The sequence below is a fragment of the Pantherophis guttatus genome, chromosome 1 (genome assembly GCF_059756535.1).
Source record: "Pantherophis guttatus breed Tessera chromosome 1, ASM5975653v1, whole genome shotgun sequence".
Lineage (NCBI taxonomy): Eukaryota > Metazoa > Chordata > Lepidosauria > Squamata > Colubridae > Pantherophis > Pantherophis guttatus.
The window spans coordinates 274,018,059-274,031,849 of NC_142063.1; the positions used below are offsets into that span (position 1 = coordinate 274,018,059).

At 38.8% G+C, this 13,791-nt stretch overlaps 1 protein-coding gene across 4 annotated transcripts in view; it reads right to left on the reverse strand.

Annotated features, from left to right (window-relative positions):
* Nucleotides 1–10,341: 10,341 nt before the first annotated feature.
* THBS2 (thrombospondin 2) overlaps nucleotides 10,342–13,791 on the reverse strand; it is a 51,219-nt gene continuing 47,769 nt past the window's right edge. For all 4 annotated transcript variants that reach the window (XM_034428416.3, XM_087882926.1, XM_087882925.1 and 1 more), the window contains exon 22: nucleotides 10,342–12,983. In XM_034428416.3, the coding sequence (XP_034284307.2) occupies nucleotides 12,976–12,983 (8 nt within the window). In that variant the 3' untranslated portion in view covers nucleotides 10,342–12,975. The remainder of the gene's footprint in view (nucleotides 12,984–13,791) is intronic.

The following is a 13,791-nucleotide window of genomic DNA, read 5'->3' on the forward strand; positions in this document are numbered from 1 at the left end:
TCTCACCTTCCTATTGTGTATGTTGAAGAAACTCAGACCTAGAAAAACTGAATGGCAGTAGAGATTCATACTCATATTTCTACCAATTCATGAATGGATTAATCTCTAATTTATTATTTGATATCTACAGAGTCTCTTTAGTTCATGGCAACTTATGATGATTGAAATTAATCATTCTTTTCTGTCAATCAGCTCAGGTCGCAAACCCTTACTGATCTTAGGGTATCACCAGGAAAGTCTTCAGGATCCGGCTGTTTTTATCAGAAAGATTCAATCACTATCACAGTGCTACAATGTTGCATGGCAATCTTTGCTGTATGGAGCATGTGTGTGGTGTTGCAACAGACATAGAAAAGGATGTGGTTTGTATCGTGATGAAGCAACATTGCTTACATCATTCTGACTTGTCTATGACCTCCTTCCCTCCACATAGTGGGAGTAACACATATTGAATTAGCATTGCAAAATCCATTTATTTATTTGTCTATATTTACCACTCTATAATTCATCCGGTTGATTATACGAAATAATCATTACTGTTTCTGATTATCTAGAAGACTCCCGTCTCCTATTTCATATGAACATATGTAGGACATGGTATAGACTATACACACACAAACACACACACACACACATGCACACACTGATGGATGCATGCATGCATGCATGTAAATTTCCTTAGCCTTTCATAGAAATCTTTAAAAAAAAACAAAAACCAAGGTTTATTTTCTTCCCTTCCTAATTTTCTCTCCATTACAGCCTGTCTACTGTAAGCATGAAAGAATTCTGTTTGAAGCTAGCTAAGTAATCTAACAGACTGTATACAGCACCCAGAGAGAGGAAAAAATTCCATTGAAGACCTGGATTGTAAACAGAAGCTTTGGATATCCGACAAGGGTTTTGTAATTGATCTCTGGAACATTTATATATATATACTTATAGATGGATTGTGCTGGAAAGCTATGATCCAGGGGTGAAATGCTCCTGATTCGGACCGGATCGCCCAATCCGGTAGCGATGGCGTCAGGTGGTTCGGAGAACCAGTAGCAAAAATCCCTGCCGAAAAAATGCTTTTAAAAGTTAAAAAAAAGAGCCTCTGATGATTGTGCGGCTCAGCTGGGATCGTCAGAGGCTTTTCAAAGCATTTTTTTCTGCAACCTCTTCGGCTGAAGAGGTGATAAAAAAGCCTCTGAAAGCTGAGTTGCCTGATTGTCAGAGAGGCTTTTAAAGGCATTTTTTTTTAAAGCCTTTCTGACGATCCCAGCTCTCTGACGATCCCAACTGATGCTTTTAAAAGCCTCTCTGACTTTTAATCAGCAGAGGTTTTTCAAAGCATTTTTTTGCAACCTCTTTGGCCAAAGAGGTTGTAGAAAAAATGCTTTGAAAAGTTTTTTTTAAAAAAAGTTGGCCACGCCCACCCAGTCACATTACCCCACCACCACCAAGCCACGCCCACAGAACCGGTAGTAACAAATTTTACATTTCACCCCTGCTATGATCCTTCAAGCATTTGAATGATTGAACTTAGTGGAGGATGGAGATGAAATAGATTGGACTTTACTGGTGCACAGAAACTTGAAGATAGAAAATGTAGGGATGAGGGGATTCTAGATACTTATAGAAAGATTTCATACCAAGACTGCTTTCTAAGATGGGAAAAGCATTGCAAATGCATGAACACTAAAACATACTGAAATATGGTGGGCTTCTAAGGAAAAGTTGGATTTTTTATGGCCAAAAGGAAACACATAGAGATACTGGGATACTTCCTGGAATATTGACATTACCTCCTTCCGGGTGGGTAAAACCTTTCTGATTGGAGCACATCTGAAATTTTGTGAATATAAATTGGCCACTCAGAAAAATGGACACTATTGTTACTTGTCAGAAGGTAACAGTAAAGAGTTGGAAGGGACCTTGGAGGTCATCTAGTCCAATCCCCTGCTCACGCAGGAGACCTGTACTAGGGATTCGAACCGCTGAACTGCCGACTTTCTGATCGACAAAGCTCAGTGTCTTAGCCACTGAGCCAACAGAGAGTAAACTTAAAAAATGACCTTATTTCCCTGAATGCTTTCCAATGTTGTAACTTTAGAGAGAAAAAGCAAAATATAAATGAAACTATAACTGCTGTCAAGAAGATCAGAAACCACTTCTTTATAACTTTTTTCCTACTCTTTCTTTTCTTTTTCCATTTTTCTATTTTTTCCCACTGTGTTCTATTTTTTTTTAATTATCTTACGATTTTTTACTTTGTTAAAAATTTATTCCCATAAACATTATTTTAAAAGAAAAAAACTCCTCACCAAAAAAAAAAAAAAAAGCTTTCCTGTGCATTGGTGAAACATTTGTGAGGCCTAAAGTCATTTCAAAAAATAAGTATAATACCCAAGGTTGGTACTGGCTATTCAGCTTGGTAGCTTTCTTTTTATTAGTGTTTTTGTTGTTGCTTTCTTTAATTTACTTAAATACAATTAGACATACCTAGCTAGGCCTCCACATTGCAGGCATCTGTGCAATAAATACCGAGAGCCCCTTTCATTGGTATCATAGGACAGAGGTCCACAACCTTTTCAGCTTGGTGGCACGGGGGGTGGGGAGAGCAAATGGTTCTGTGTAAGTGGCAGGTGCGTACATGTGCATGCACATTCCACTCACACAACTGGAGCTCTTCCAAATGGGCCATGGCCCGATAGTGGGTCCCTGGGGGTTGGGACCCCTGTCATAGAATGCAGGCTGGTTGTGTGGAGAGGTGTACTAGTTTTAATAGTGCCAGCACAAGGTTACTATCTGCTCTTCATGATTTTCTCTCAGTGCTCTAATTAATTATTATATGGAACGGATCAGGGGTGGGTTCTACTTACCTCCACTACCAGTTTGCTATGGGAGTGCGCACACAGCTACGGACCCCAAAGAACGCAGCACACACAAAATCTATACAAAGCTTATTTTACTCAAATAACTCAGTCTTCTTCAACCAAAGGCTGTTAATAAACTTCCTTAACAGCCTACAAGCATTCTAAGATAAGGTAATCACAGTCTTACTAGGGTTGGCAGAAAGCCCAGAAGCAATTTTTCAGAGAATCCAGACGTGAAGGAGAATGAACTAAAGTTGTTCCCTACAGCTTGCTGCAATCAGCGTTCCTCCTTAAATAGGCTAAGGGAGTGGCCAATTAGCCCCAAGACTTACTCTCGAGGAGACCTCCTCCTGAGGAGCCACTCCTTCCTTTTGACAGCTCTGCGTGCCCGTGCATTGAGAAGCAGCTCCTTCTCTTGGTCCTCTTCACTTAAAGGAGCTTTTGGAGGTTTTGAAGGCCCTGGCTGAATCCCTGCCTCTAGCACCACATCTTCTCCAGTCTCCTCACTGTCTGACTCGAGCACCAGCTGCACAAGCTGCTGGCGCAGCAACACATGAGCCTCCTCGTTGTCAGAATCAGCTACAATCCGCACAGGCTGCTGACGGGCCACCACACACACATACGCAGAAGCTTCTGCGTTTGCGCAGATCATTCATGATAATGTCTAGGTGGATGGGCGGAGCCTCCCACTGCCATTACTACTGGTTTGCAAGAACCGGACCGAACCTGGAGCAACCCACCACTGGAACGGATGCACCATTTAGTGAAATTTCCTTTCCTTTCCTTTCCTTTCCTTTCCTTTCCTTTCCTTTCCTTTCCTTTCCTTTCCTTTCCTTTCCTTTCCTTTCCTTTCCTTCAACACCACTCTAAATAATATAAACATTTTCTTGTTTTATTACATAGCAGAAAACCATGCAGCCTCATTTTCTCAGGACATCTACTTTCCAGACAACATTCTGGCAAGCTGCTTCTTGTATCTCATTATTCATTGTAGCTGTTGCAACTCAAGGATACCTGTTGATGCTTCACTCTGGAAGGGAAGTTTTCCTTTTTATGCCATCTCCAAATGCTATCCATGGACAATGCAATGCGCTCTACATGGGGCTGCCCTTGAAGAGCATCCGGAAGCTCCAGTTGGTGCAAAATGCAGCAGTCTGCATGATTTTGTGCAGACCCTGGTGTGCACATATATCACCTCTCCTGTGGGAGCTGCATTGGCTGCCGATTTGCTTCTGGGTGCAATTTAAGGTGCTGGTTGTCACCTTTAAAACCCTTCATGGCTTGGCACCAGGTTATCTGAGGGACCGTCTCTTGCCGGTCACATCTACCTGACCCACCAGAGCAGGGAGGCAGGGAATGTTGCAGGTCCCATCCCCAAGAGTGTTATACCTGGTGGGACTCAGGAGAAGAGCCTTCTCTGTGGTGGCTCCCTCTCTCTGGAACATCATTCCCTCAGAGATTAGAATGGCCCCCTCTCTAATACTCTTCTGGAAGGTGCTGAAGACCTGGTTCTGCCAGTGGGCCTGGGGAACTGAGAGCGGGATGGAGCCCATTAAATGGCTCATGTGATCTGCTGTTGCCAGGGCAGGGGGTGATTTTGTTATATTGTACTATATTAATTTATTTGATTCTTTTTGTTAGTTTTTATTGTTTTAAATGTGGTTTTACATTCTGTAAGCCACCTTGAGTCGCTATGGGTGAATAGGCGGCAATATAAATTCAATAAATAAATAAATAAAATGCAGGGCAAGTTAATTAACATAGAGGAGGATACTAAGAATGACAAGTTCCATGTTCCATGTACTCTTGACTCCAACTGATTTCTGGATGATCACCTCCTCCCAATTGTTCTTGGATGTGTTCCTTCATACTTAAATCCCCTTTTGGCAGTTGGGGAAAGTAAAATTCACCATTCTGCTCATCTGGAATGGAAGGGGAACATGACACAGAAGCTGTGGACACAACCACAGATAAAGATATCTGATGCTTCTCAATGGCTATCCAATTTCTGATACACTTTAATATATGACATATAATGCTTTATTCCTCTCTTAAAATAGTTTTCTTAGTTATAAGGAGGATAAACTAATGAATGGGCTATATAGCCTTAACCAGCAGGGATGGCAGTAAGATTACTGAGCACTCCTCTGCACCCCTTAAAAGCTGTTCCTCAAAGATTTCCCAGGCTTAAGAGGAACTGATGGTGGGATTCTTGTGAATCCAAAATAATATAATCCACGCCTTCTGCTAGTGCCTGGAATTCTAGAATTCTGGAATTCTATTCCAGGCACTGGACTGGAGCTTGTTTTCAGGCTGATGCAATACATTATTTTAATACTATAGCCTGAATCCATTCCATAATGGATTCCCTATTGGCCTTCCGGAAAGCGGTGAAGACCTGGCTTTTCCGGCAAGCCTGGGGCCGTTGATCTCGCTGTTGCAATCTTGTGAGATCCGGCCATGAATGGTGTGCATGGGCTTTTAATGTTTTTAAAATGTTTTCATAATGTTTTTAACAATTTTCTATGTTCATTGTCACATTACTTTTGTTGTAAGCCGCCCAGAGTCCCTTGGGAGTTGGGTGGCATAGAAGTGTGATAAATTAAATTAAATTAAATAACATATAACTTAATATTAGAAGCCTTCATCTGCCCCTCTAACAGTATCTTCAGAGCCTTTTTTTTCTTTAGGGTATAGCCCTATGCTCTTGATACTGTTGGTTTGAACTCTCCTATTGGCTGGATACCCTTAAGATAAAGTTAAGCAACCATTTTTGTGCTCAGGGTTATCTTCCGACCAAGTCAGTAAATTCAGGATCAGTTGCCAAAGGTGGTAAAAATGAAGCAAGTTACACTTCTTTCTGATGCCCTCTTATCCTTTTTGTTGACAGTTATTTTGTTTGTTTCGAACACCCTCTTTTCTCACTTTCCACAAGTTACCAAAAATGAAACAGATGTCTCTTAGCAGAGCCCTGAATTAAATACTTGGGAAAGGGAGTTGACTGCCACATGAAATTATGTCTAGGACATAAGGCAACATGTGGCCTTATAGCTTAATACATAAGGATAACTTTGTGATCAGTTGGGATTCAGAGGGTAATTCTTATGTTTCTAGGCATATATAATTCATATGTGGAATGTATGCATATGCTCACTCTCCCAATAGATTCCTTTATAAAAATATTGGCTTTTCTATTGAAACCGAGTTCTCTTTCCGAGAATTTTTCAGGAATGTTCCCCGGTGGTTGTATTTACTATTAAGATGGAATGTGTCCTACATTTCAGTTATATCCTGCAGTCACTTCAGTTCCTGTGGGTTTGCTTTTGAATTATGGTGTGCCTTTGAAGTTAAGCTCTGGTTTGCCACCACTTCTAAAATAAGGTTGCCATGTGTGAAGCCCATATGGTAATATGCAGGACTCCAGTATAGAGAAGAAGTTGAAAATAATACAAGCAGAATTGTGCTGGACTGCAGGAGAGTTTTCACTGCTTGCAGAATGTGTGTGACTTAAGTACAAAGCTTCTGTAATTTTTCACTTATTGAAAGGGAAATATGTATACAAGGAAACATACAAGGGATGGTCATGTTTATTGGATCTAAACACCCTTCCACCTGAAATTGTGCCATTAACTGGGGCTGTCCAGTTGCTATATCTCTTATTTCCACCAACCTTTCAGTAAATCTATCATACCTTTATCTGTGTTTATTTATTTATTTATTAGTCATATTTATTAGGACTCTGGGCGGCTTACACCAAAGACAGTACACTAAATAGCATATTGCTCCCAACAATCTGGGTCCTCATTTTACCCACCTCAGAAGGATGGAAGGCTGAGTCAACCTTGAACCGGTGAGATTTGATCTGCTGATCTGCTGAACTAGCAGTCAGCTGAAGTAGCTGCAGTACTGCACTCTAACCACTGCGCCACCTCGGCTCTTACAATAAGGCCAGTACATATAACCAGATATAGCAGTGCTTTGAAACAAAGCTGCTCAAATCTCGAAGATCTCAGCATCTATGATATTGCTTTCATTTTAGGTGTCTATGGAGATTCTCAGTCATCCAGGTCATGGTTGTCCCAAAAGTGCTTTTTTCAAGAGGCCACTGGACTTTCTGGTCCAGAAAGTCCAGTTGCCTCTTCAAAAAAAACACCTTTGAGACAACCATGACCTGGATGACTGAGAATCTCCATAGACATTTAGAAATACACTTTGGGATGAACACTCTTCAAATGGTGCGGGAATACGAATGGATTTCCAGAAAAATTGCAGACCACAGGAACCATTTGCACTTTAGTTTGAGATGCAGACAGGACAGACTCATCCCCAACAGCCTGTACCTGTGCTCAACAGTGAAGGGACACAAGAGCAGAAAACATCCTGCAGAAGACCCAGCTCCAACTCCTCAATGAAAGAATTATTTTCCAGAAAGTCCAGTTGCCTCTTTAAAAAAGAACCTTTCATTTTAGGTGCTTCTTCTTGTACCACATGTACAGCTCCGAGTTTAACTCTGAACAACCAAAACCCAGAGTCTACATTTATTAAGAGAGTGAATAAGAAACATGATCAAGCTTAGAATACTAGTCCTTTTCATACTGCAGGCAGCAGGCAAGACCGGGCAAAAAGCAAGGAAGAGAACCCATTCATGTTTTCTGTGTATGTTTCAAAGATTTAAGACTGCCAGAGGGGAGATTAAATTGATTGGATTGGAAAATGGTAATTCACACAGGATTCTATTAGGCAAAAAATATATTTGTCTGTTTACAATAGCTCCATTCCAGAAAGTGAAATTAAGATGGCTGAACATTTATTAACAGAATAACAGACTTGGAAGGGACCTTGGAAATCTTCTGGCCTAACCCTCGGCTCAGGTAGGAAACCCTGTACCATTTCAGACAAATGGTTATCCAATCTCTTCTTAAAAACTTCCAGTGTTGGAGCATTCACAACTTCTGGAGGCAAGTCCACTGATTAATTGTTCTTAGATGTATATTCTTACATGGTCACATTGATGTACCCACTAGATCTGCATATTCATAAACAGGCCTTGACTTTGAGCAAATCTTAATCTTGCAATCCTAATTCCCTGAATATGAAATAGTGATAATACCAACCAATTTAGAAATTTGTTATTGCTGTGACAATAAAACTGGTGAGAAGAATTACTTCATTTGCTTGCTGAAGAAATTTTGTAGGATTACTTTCCTTTCATATCTTGGAGTTAAATTATGTGGTAGTCTGCATTTTTTCCCCACATTCCATTTGGCCTGCTGTATTACATTTCTTTTATAAAGTTTCATACAATGAAATGAAAGCAGATGCTGTTAAAGATTTGTCCACCCTTCAAATCTCTTTATCAATTTCCAAGTTTATAATAATAAAGAATATATTGGCCAAAGTAAAACAGGGGCTGGGAATGGATATTCTTTTCTATCATCAGATTTGATTTTCCTAAAAGATCTAGAATACATGTTTTCACAGTACATAATCTATGAAGCCAGGTTTGCTATGTCAAATAATGTTAATACTGTGGAAAGTAAAATAATTCATGTTCTACAATCTCTGAATACGTAATCTTGCTGAATATGTAATCATGCTAAATATGCCTAACACTGGTTTGATATTGAGAACAGTGTGACAGGACAGAACCTGTGAGATGAAAGGTTAAAAGGTGATTCTGAGCCATGGTGGCACAGTGGTTAGAATGCTGTATTGCAGGCTAACTCTACCCACAGTCAAGAGTTCGATACTGGCCAGCTCAAGGTTGACTCAGTCTTCCATCCTTCTGAGGTTAGTAAAATGAGGACGCAGATTGTTGGGGGCAATATGATGACATTTGGAAACTGCTTAGATAGTGCTGTAAAGCACTATGGAACAGTATATAAGTTTAAGTGCTATTGCTATAGCTATTCCTTCTCTTCTGGAGTCTATATATCCTAGTGCTGACTCATATTTTGGCATACAGTTTCATTGTTCTCTTCCTTCCAAAGAACTATTTACCTGTTATCCTCTCCCCTAATCCAAATATATAAGAGACTGGGATCCCACACCATGTGCTACTTTCTGGCAATTTAAAAGGAAAAAAAGTCAACTAAACCCTACTTTTGAATCCATCCTTTCCTGGTAAAATACATGGGAAAATCATATGGGAGAGGGACCCACTTAGGGTAAGAGTTAGTCCCCATACATTCAAAGTGGAAAACAGACATTGCCAAGAGATTTATAATGATCTGAATGCTTAGGAGAGCATTGACATTTGGAGTCCACCATTATTACACTTCCTGGTAAAATACATGGGAAAATCCTAGGGGGGGGAGGGGGGGGTCAAACCCACTTAGATTAGTATTAGGTCTGTATGGAGTTGGAGAGCAAAGCAGAGGTTGCCAATGGATTTGTACTGCATCAGTATGCTTAAGAAAGCACTTTTTTTTGTACACTGCTCTATCTTTATCTTTGTTTCCTGTTAAAATACATGGGAAAATCCCAATCGGGGGCAAAGTCACATAGGGTTAGCGTTAGATAACCAAGATGTCGTAGAGGAAAATGGAGGTCGACCAAAGATTCATAGTGCATTGGTATGCTTAAAAGGGTGCTGAATTTTGGATCCTGCTCTATCTACATTTCCTGATAAAATGCATTGGAAAATCCCATTGGGGGGGGGGGGGCAAACCCACTTAGGGTTATGTCTCCATGAATTCAGAAAGCAAAATGGAGTTCTCCAACAGACTCATAGTGCATTAACATGCTTAGGAGGATCCTGACTTTCAGAGCCTGCCCAATCTTTGTTTCCTGTGAAATTACATGGAAAAAATCCCACTGGATGGCCAAGCCATTTAGGATTAGGGTTAAATGTCAATGAATTCAGACAGCAAAATGGACATTGCCAATGGATTTGTAACACAACAGTATGTAAAGTAGGGTTCTGACTTTTGAAGCCTGCCCTATCTTTGTTTCCTGGTAAAATACATGGAAATGTCGCTTTGGATACCTATTTCTGATTGGCCTATCTAGTTTGGTTGGCTGTATTATTTTCTCTTAGATTGTTCCTGACTATTTTGGTTCTCCTTTATCTGCATGTTGATTACTGGTTGTGTGATAAGGGAGATGTGGTCTATGCAACTATGCATGAATGCTGCCCTAACATCTGTAAAGAAACCCATGTACTTGCATTGGTCTTGACAAGAAACAAGTCTACTCTAACCCTTGTTTAAAGGAACATAAAAAGTAGAGGCAGCCCACTATGATAATCTCTCCCCCAAGTGCCCATCAAAATCATTAGAAATTATAAGAGATGACCTTGCTATATCAGCTACTCATCTAGTTTACATAAAATATGCAAGGTTGCATTCCATTCCTAGCAATACAAATGGTACCAAACATTCAGTTTCAACAAAATATGAATTCCAGAAGAGGGGCACTTGGGACCATTGTCATTTTTATGACTTCAGATTAAACTATGCAAAAGTAAAGAGAACACTTTCAATGAAGCCTTTGTATATTTTATTGTCTACTGTTAAATGTATAAAAAATGAATAAATGAGGGACATTAAATGGTGAGATTATGTCCGAGCAAACAATAAATAGTTATTTACAGTGTTCAGCAAAATAAAATGTAAGTCTTATAGATCCCCTCATGCACATAGACACATACACACACACACACAAACTCCCTTTCTTTCACCACACACAAAGGAAAAGACAGACCATCATAAATAATTTACATAGCATAGGCAGTTATGATACAATCGAAATATTAACATCTTAGTCCCAACACTGATGCCTTTTTTTATTTAAAAGATACAAAAACATTATTACATTAATGAAGTTTCCCTCAAAAATTCTTCTCTGGGACTTAACAGCAATACTTTCAATGCATTAAAAATATGATTTGCAAAAGACACCCTCAACAAACCTCATTAAAAAAAAACATTTAAATGTCTATTAATATGACAAAACGAAGAATGTGCAATAAAACCAGAAACCCCAGATTCTTGATAAGGCATATAACATTAAAATCTATTGAAAAATGTATTCAAAGCAGAGGAATGGAATGTGGCTTACTCTGTCACATCCTTCAAGCAATTCAAGAGATGATCCTTGAACAGCCATTGGGATGGGACAGCAACAGAGACACACACCCTTCCATCCCCCAGTGGCCACTTTACACATTTTGATAGGAAAATGTCAGATTTGCATCTACAAAGTTGCTGTGACCATTCATGGCTGCAGGCAAACTTGTGGATGATCTGAATCTTAACTGTTCTTTGTTTGAAGTGCTTCTCTTTGTATGCCTTTGTCTGGATATCAAACTCTGAGTAATTCCCAAGCCTGGTCTAGCAGGGTTGGTTAAGCCTGATCTTATAGGGTTTGGTGTGCAGAAATCAAAAAGAATGTTAAACATTTGAATTCTCAGTTAGCAGAAGTTTGTTCCTGGAGGTGGCATCTGCCAGCTATACATGTGATCCACTAAACTCCACACATTCACATGTCTACCAGTACTCTTTTGGTATAACATGATGGCATTCTGAACTGAGACAGAGTCCTTATGTTTTTCTATATGTAAACCTAATCAATTAGGTTTACCTACCAATTACCAACCTACCAATTAAGCTTTCCAGAGAAAGCTTGTTCAGTTTAAAACAACAAAAAATGATAAACATGAGAATACTAAGTCTATAGCTGAATAACTTGTATCTGGATAGACTAAAGGGGCCGATGGACCTTTAGTACAGTTTTCTTGAAACAATCTATATACAGTACACATACAATAAAAATTACAAGCAATGGTAAATATCAAGGTTCCATTTTCAAGGTCTCAATGGTTATTTAATTCTTTGACAGTTCAGAGCAATTAAAAATTGTATATATGAGCAAGAACATCCATATTTTCCCGTTATATCATTAAAGGCATTCATTAGCCATCTTCTTTGAGATCTTCAATTGCTAATGGACTTTCCGGTTAGTTTTGAAATAAGTTATTGGAGAATGTAGCTGTACATCACAATAATAAGTAACATCAGTGTCCTTATATATATAAGTGGAACTATGCTACTAAATCTTGATAATGGCTGCATTCCTATCTTATCAGCATTTTGAAATCAAAGTGCAAGCATGTAGAAGTGGTGGGAAAGTGGTTTGTGAGATGTGGCCACAAACTATTTTCACAGGAGCTTCATGCACACAAGCAGTTGGCCTTCAAAAATTGCTTTCCTTCACATAAATATAGGTATGATGGCAATGCAATTCTTGCAAAGGCATACTTATCATTTAAAATGTAGTTGGAATATTAATGTGATCCTGTTCTCCTAAAATATTGGGCTGTCTCAACTCCAACTCATGAGTACTGTGTTAAAAATTCTGAAATAACCAACATTCTTATGAATTTGCTTTGATATAACAGAAACCAAGACATTATATGAACTGTAATTTCTTGCATGGAACCCAGCTGAAATATTAAATATTGATTGTAAAAGCGGACTTGCTTTAACGCAAAACTCCAAGCAGATTGCTGATCTAAAAAGATGCTAGGAAATTATTAACATTTGAATAACACTGTACCATCTTCTTTTCTCAACTTAAATTCCCACAACTTCTCTGTGAGCAAATTTTGTAAAGATTGTCCTTCTGCTACAGTATATATTTTGGACTTTGGGAAAGCAAAACCTATCTCTCATCTGACAAGTTACAAGGGTTTAAGAGGTGATCTTATCTCTAACCATTTCCTTCTGCTTGTTATATTGTCTGCTCCCCCAAACCTTATTTCTGCCACATTTATATCTATATAATACATAATATAATTACACTTTTACATTTTATATGTAAACGTCATTTAAAAAAAAAAACCTAAAAGAAATTAACAAATATTTATGCCATGTTTTCAATCCACATGTCAATCTTTTTCTGCATCAGCAATGAGTTCAATGGTCACATTTAATCCAAACTCCTTGGAGGCACTTAGGTGTAGGGTTGGAGATATCCCTCCTGGCAACAGGGTTGTATACGGTCAAGGAAACGTAAAAAATAAAATAAAATAAGGGATTTGAAGTACTAGGATGTATAGAGGTGTCTAGGTTGAACGGCATCTACAGTACATTGCCTTTTACAGAGCTGCAATAATTCAGGCATCTGCGTCAGAAAGAAGCAATTGGTTAGTACAGTGGCCACATTTGGACTATAGTACAGGTAAACTATGGGTTAAAGCTAAATTTACAGATAGGAATCTCATTTATTTCAATGGACCTAAAATGCTACATAGATAATTGAAGTCTTCATTTCATTGAGACTACCCTAAAGAGGACAAAATTGGGACACAAATTTTAAACACTGTAGTTGAGAAATATGAAGCTTTTTTTGTCTCAACATCTTCCAAACGAGACTTGAGGAGCAAATGTAAAGTGTAAAAACAATTATATCTCAAGTACATAAACAAATTAATATTTATTACATCTGTATCGTGACTTTGTCCAGGGCATCTTACATAAGTTTTTCCTTTCAACAATATAGATTAAGTTAATCTTGCCCAAGGCCAGTTAAATTTAATGGCTTTGGGGAAATTTAAATAAGGTTTCCCAAATCTATCACTCTATATCAGACTATCCAACCTAATATCTTCCAGATTTGTTGGATTGTAATTTTCATAAGTTTTAGGCAGCATGGTGCTCAAAACTCTCGCTCTTGCTGTTTATACTTTGTGAAACCCATTGCTGCAAGTGATTTAGAAACACATTTAACTTTAATCAACATCTGCACGATAATGAATCACACATCCTGATGTCCTCTGAAAAACAGCCAAAAGCTATTTGCACGAGGGATAATTTCCCCCCTCTATCCCTAGCCTGATCCATATATCTGACCTAATCACATTTAGTATATGGGAATGCATGTTACAATACATAACTACGTCTGCCAGTTATTACATGAAATCTGAGTCTAA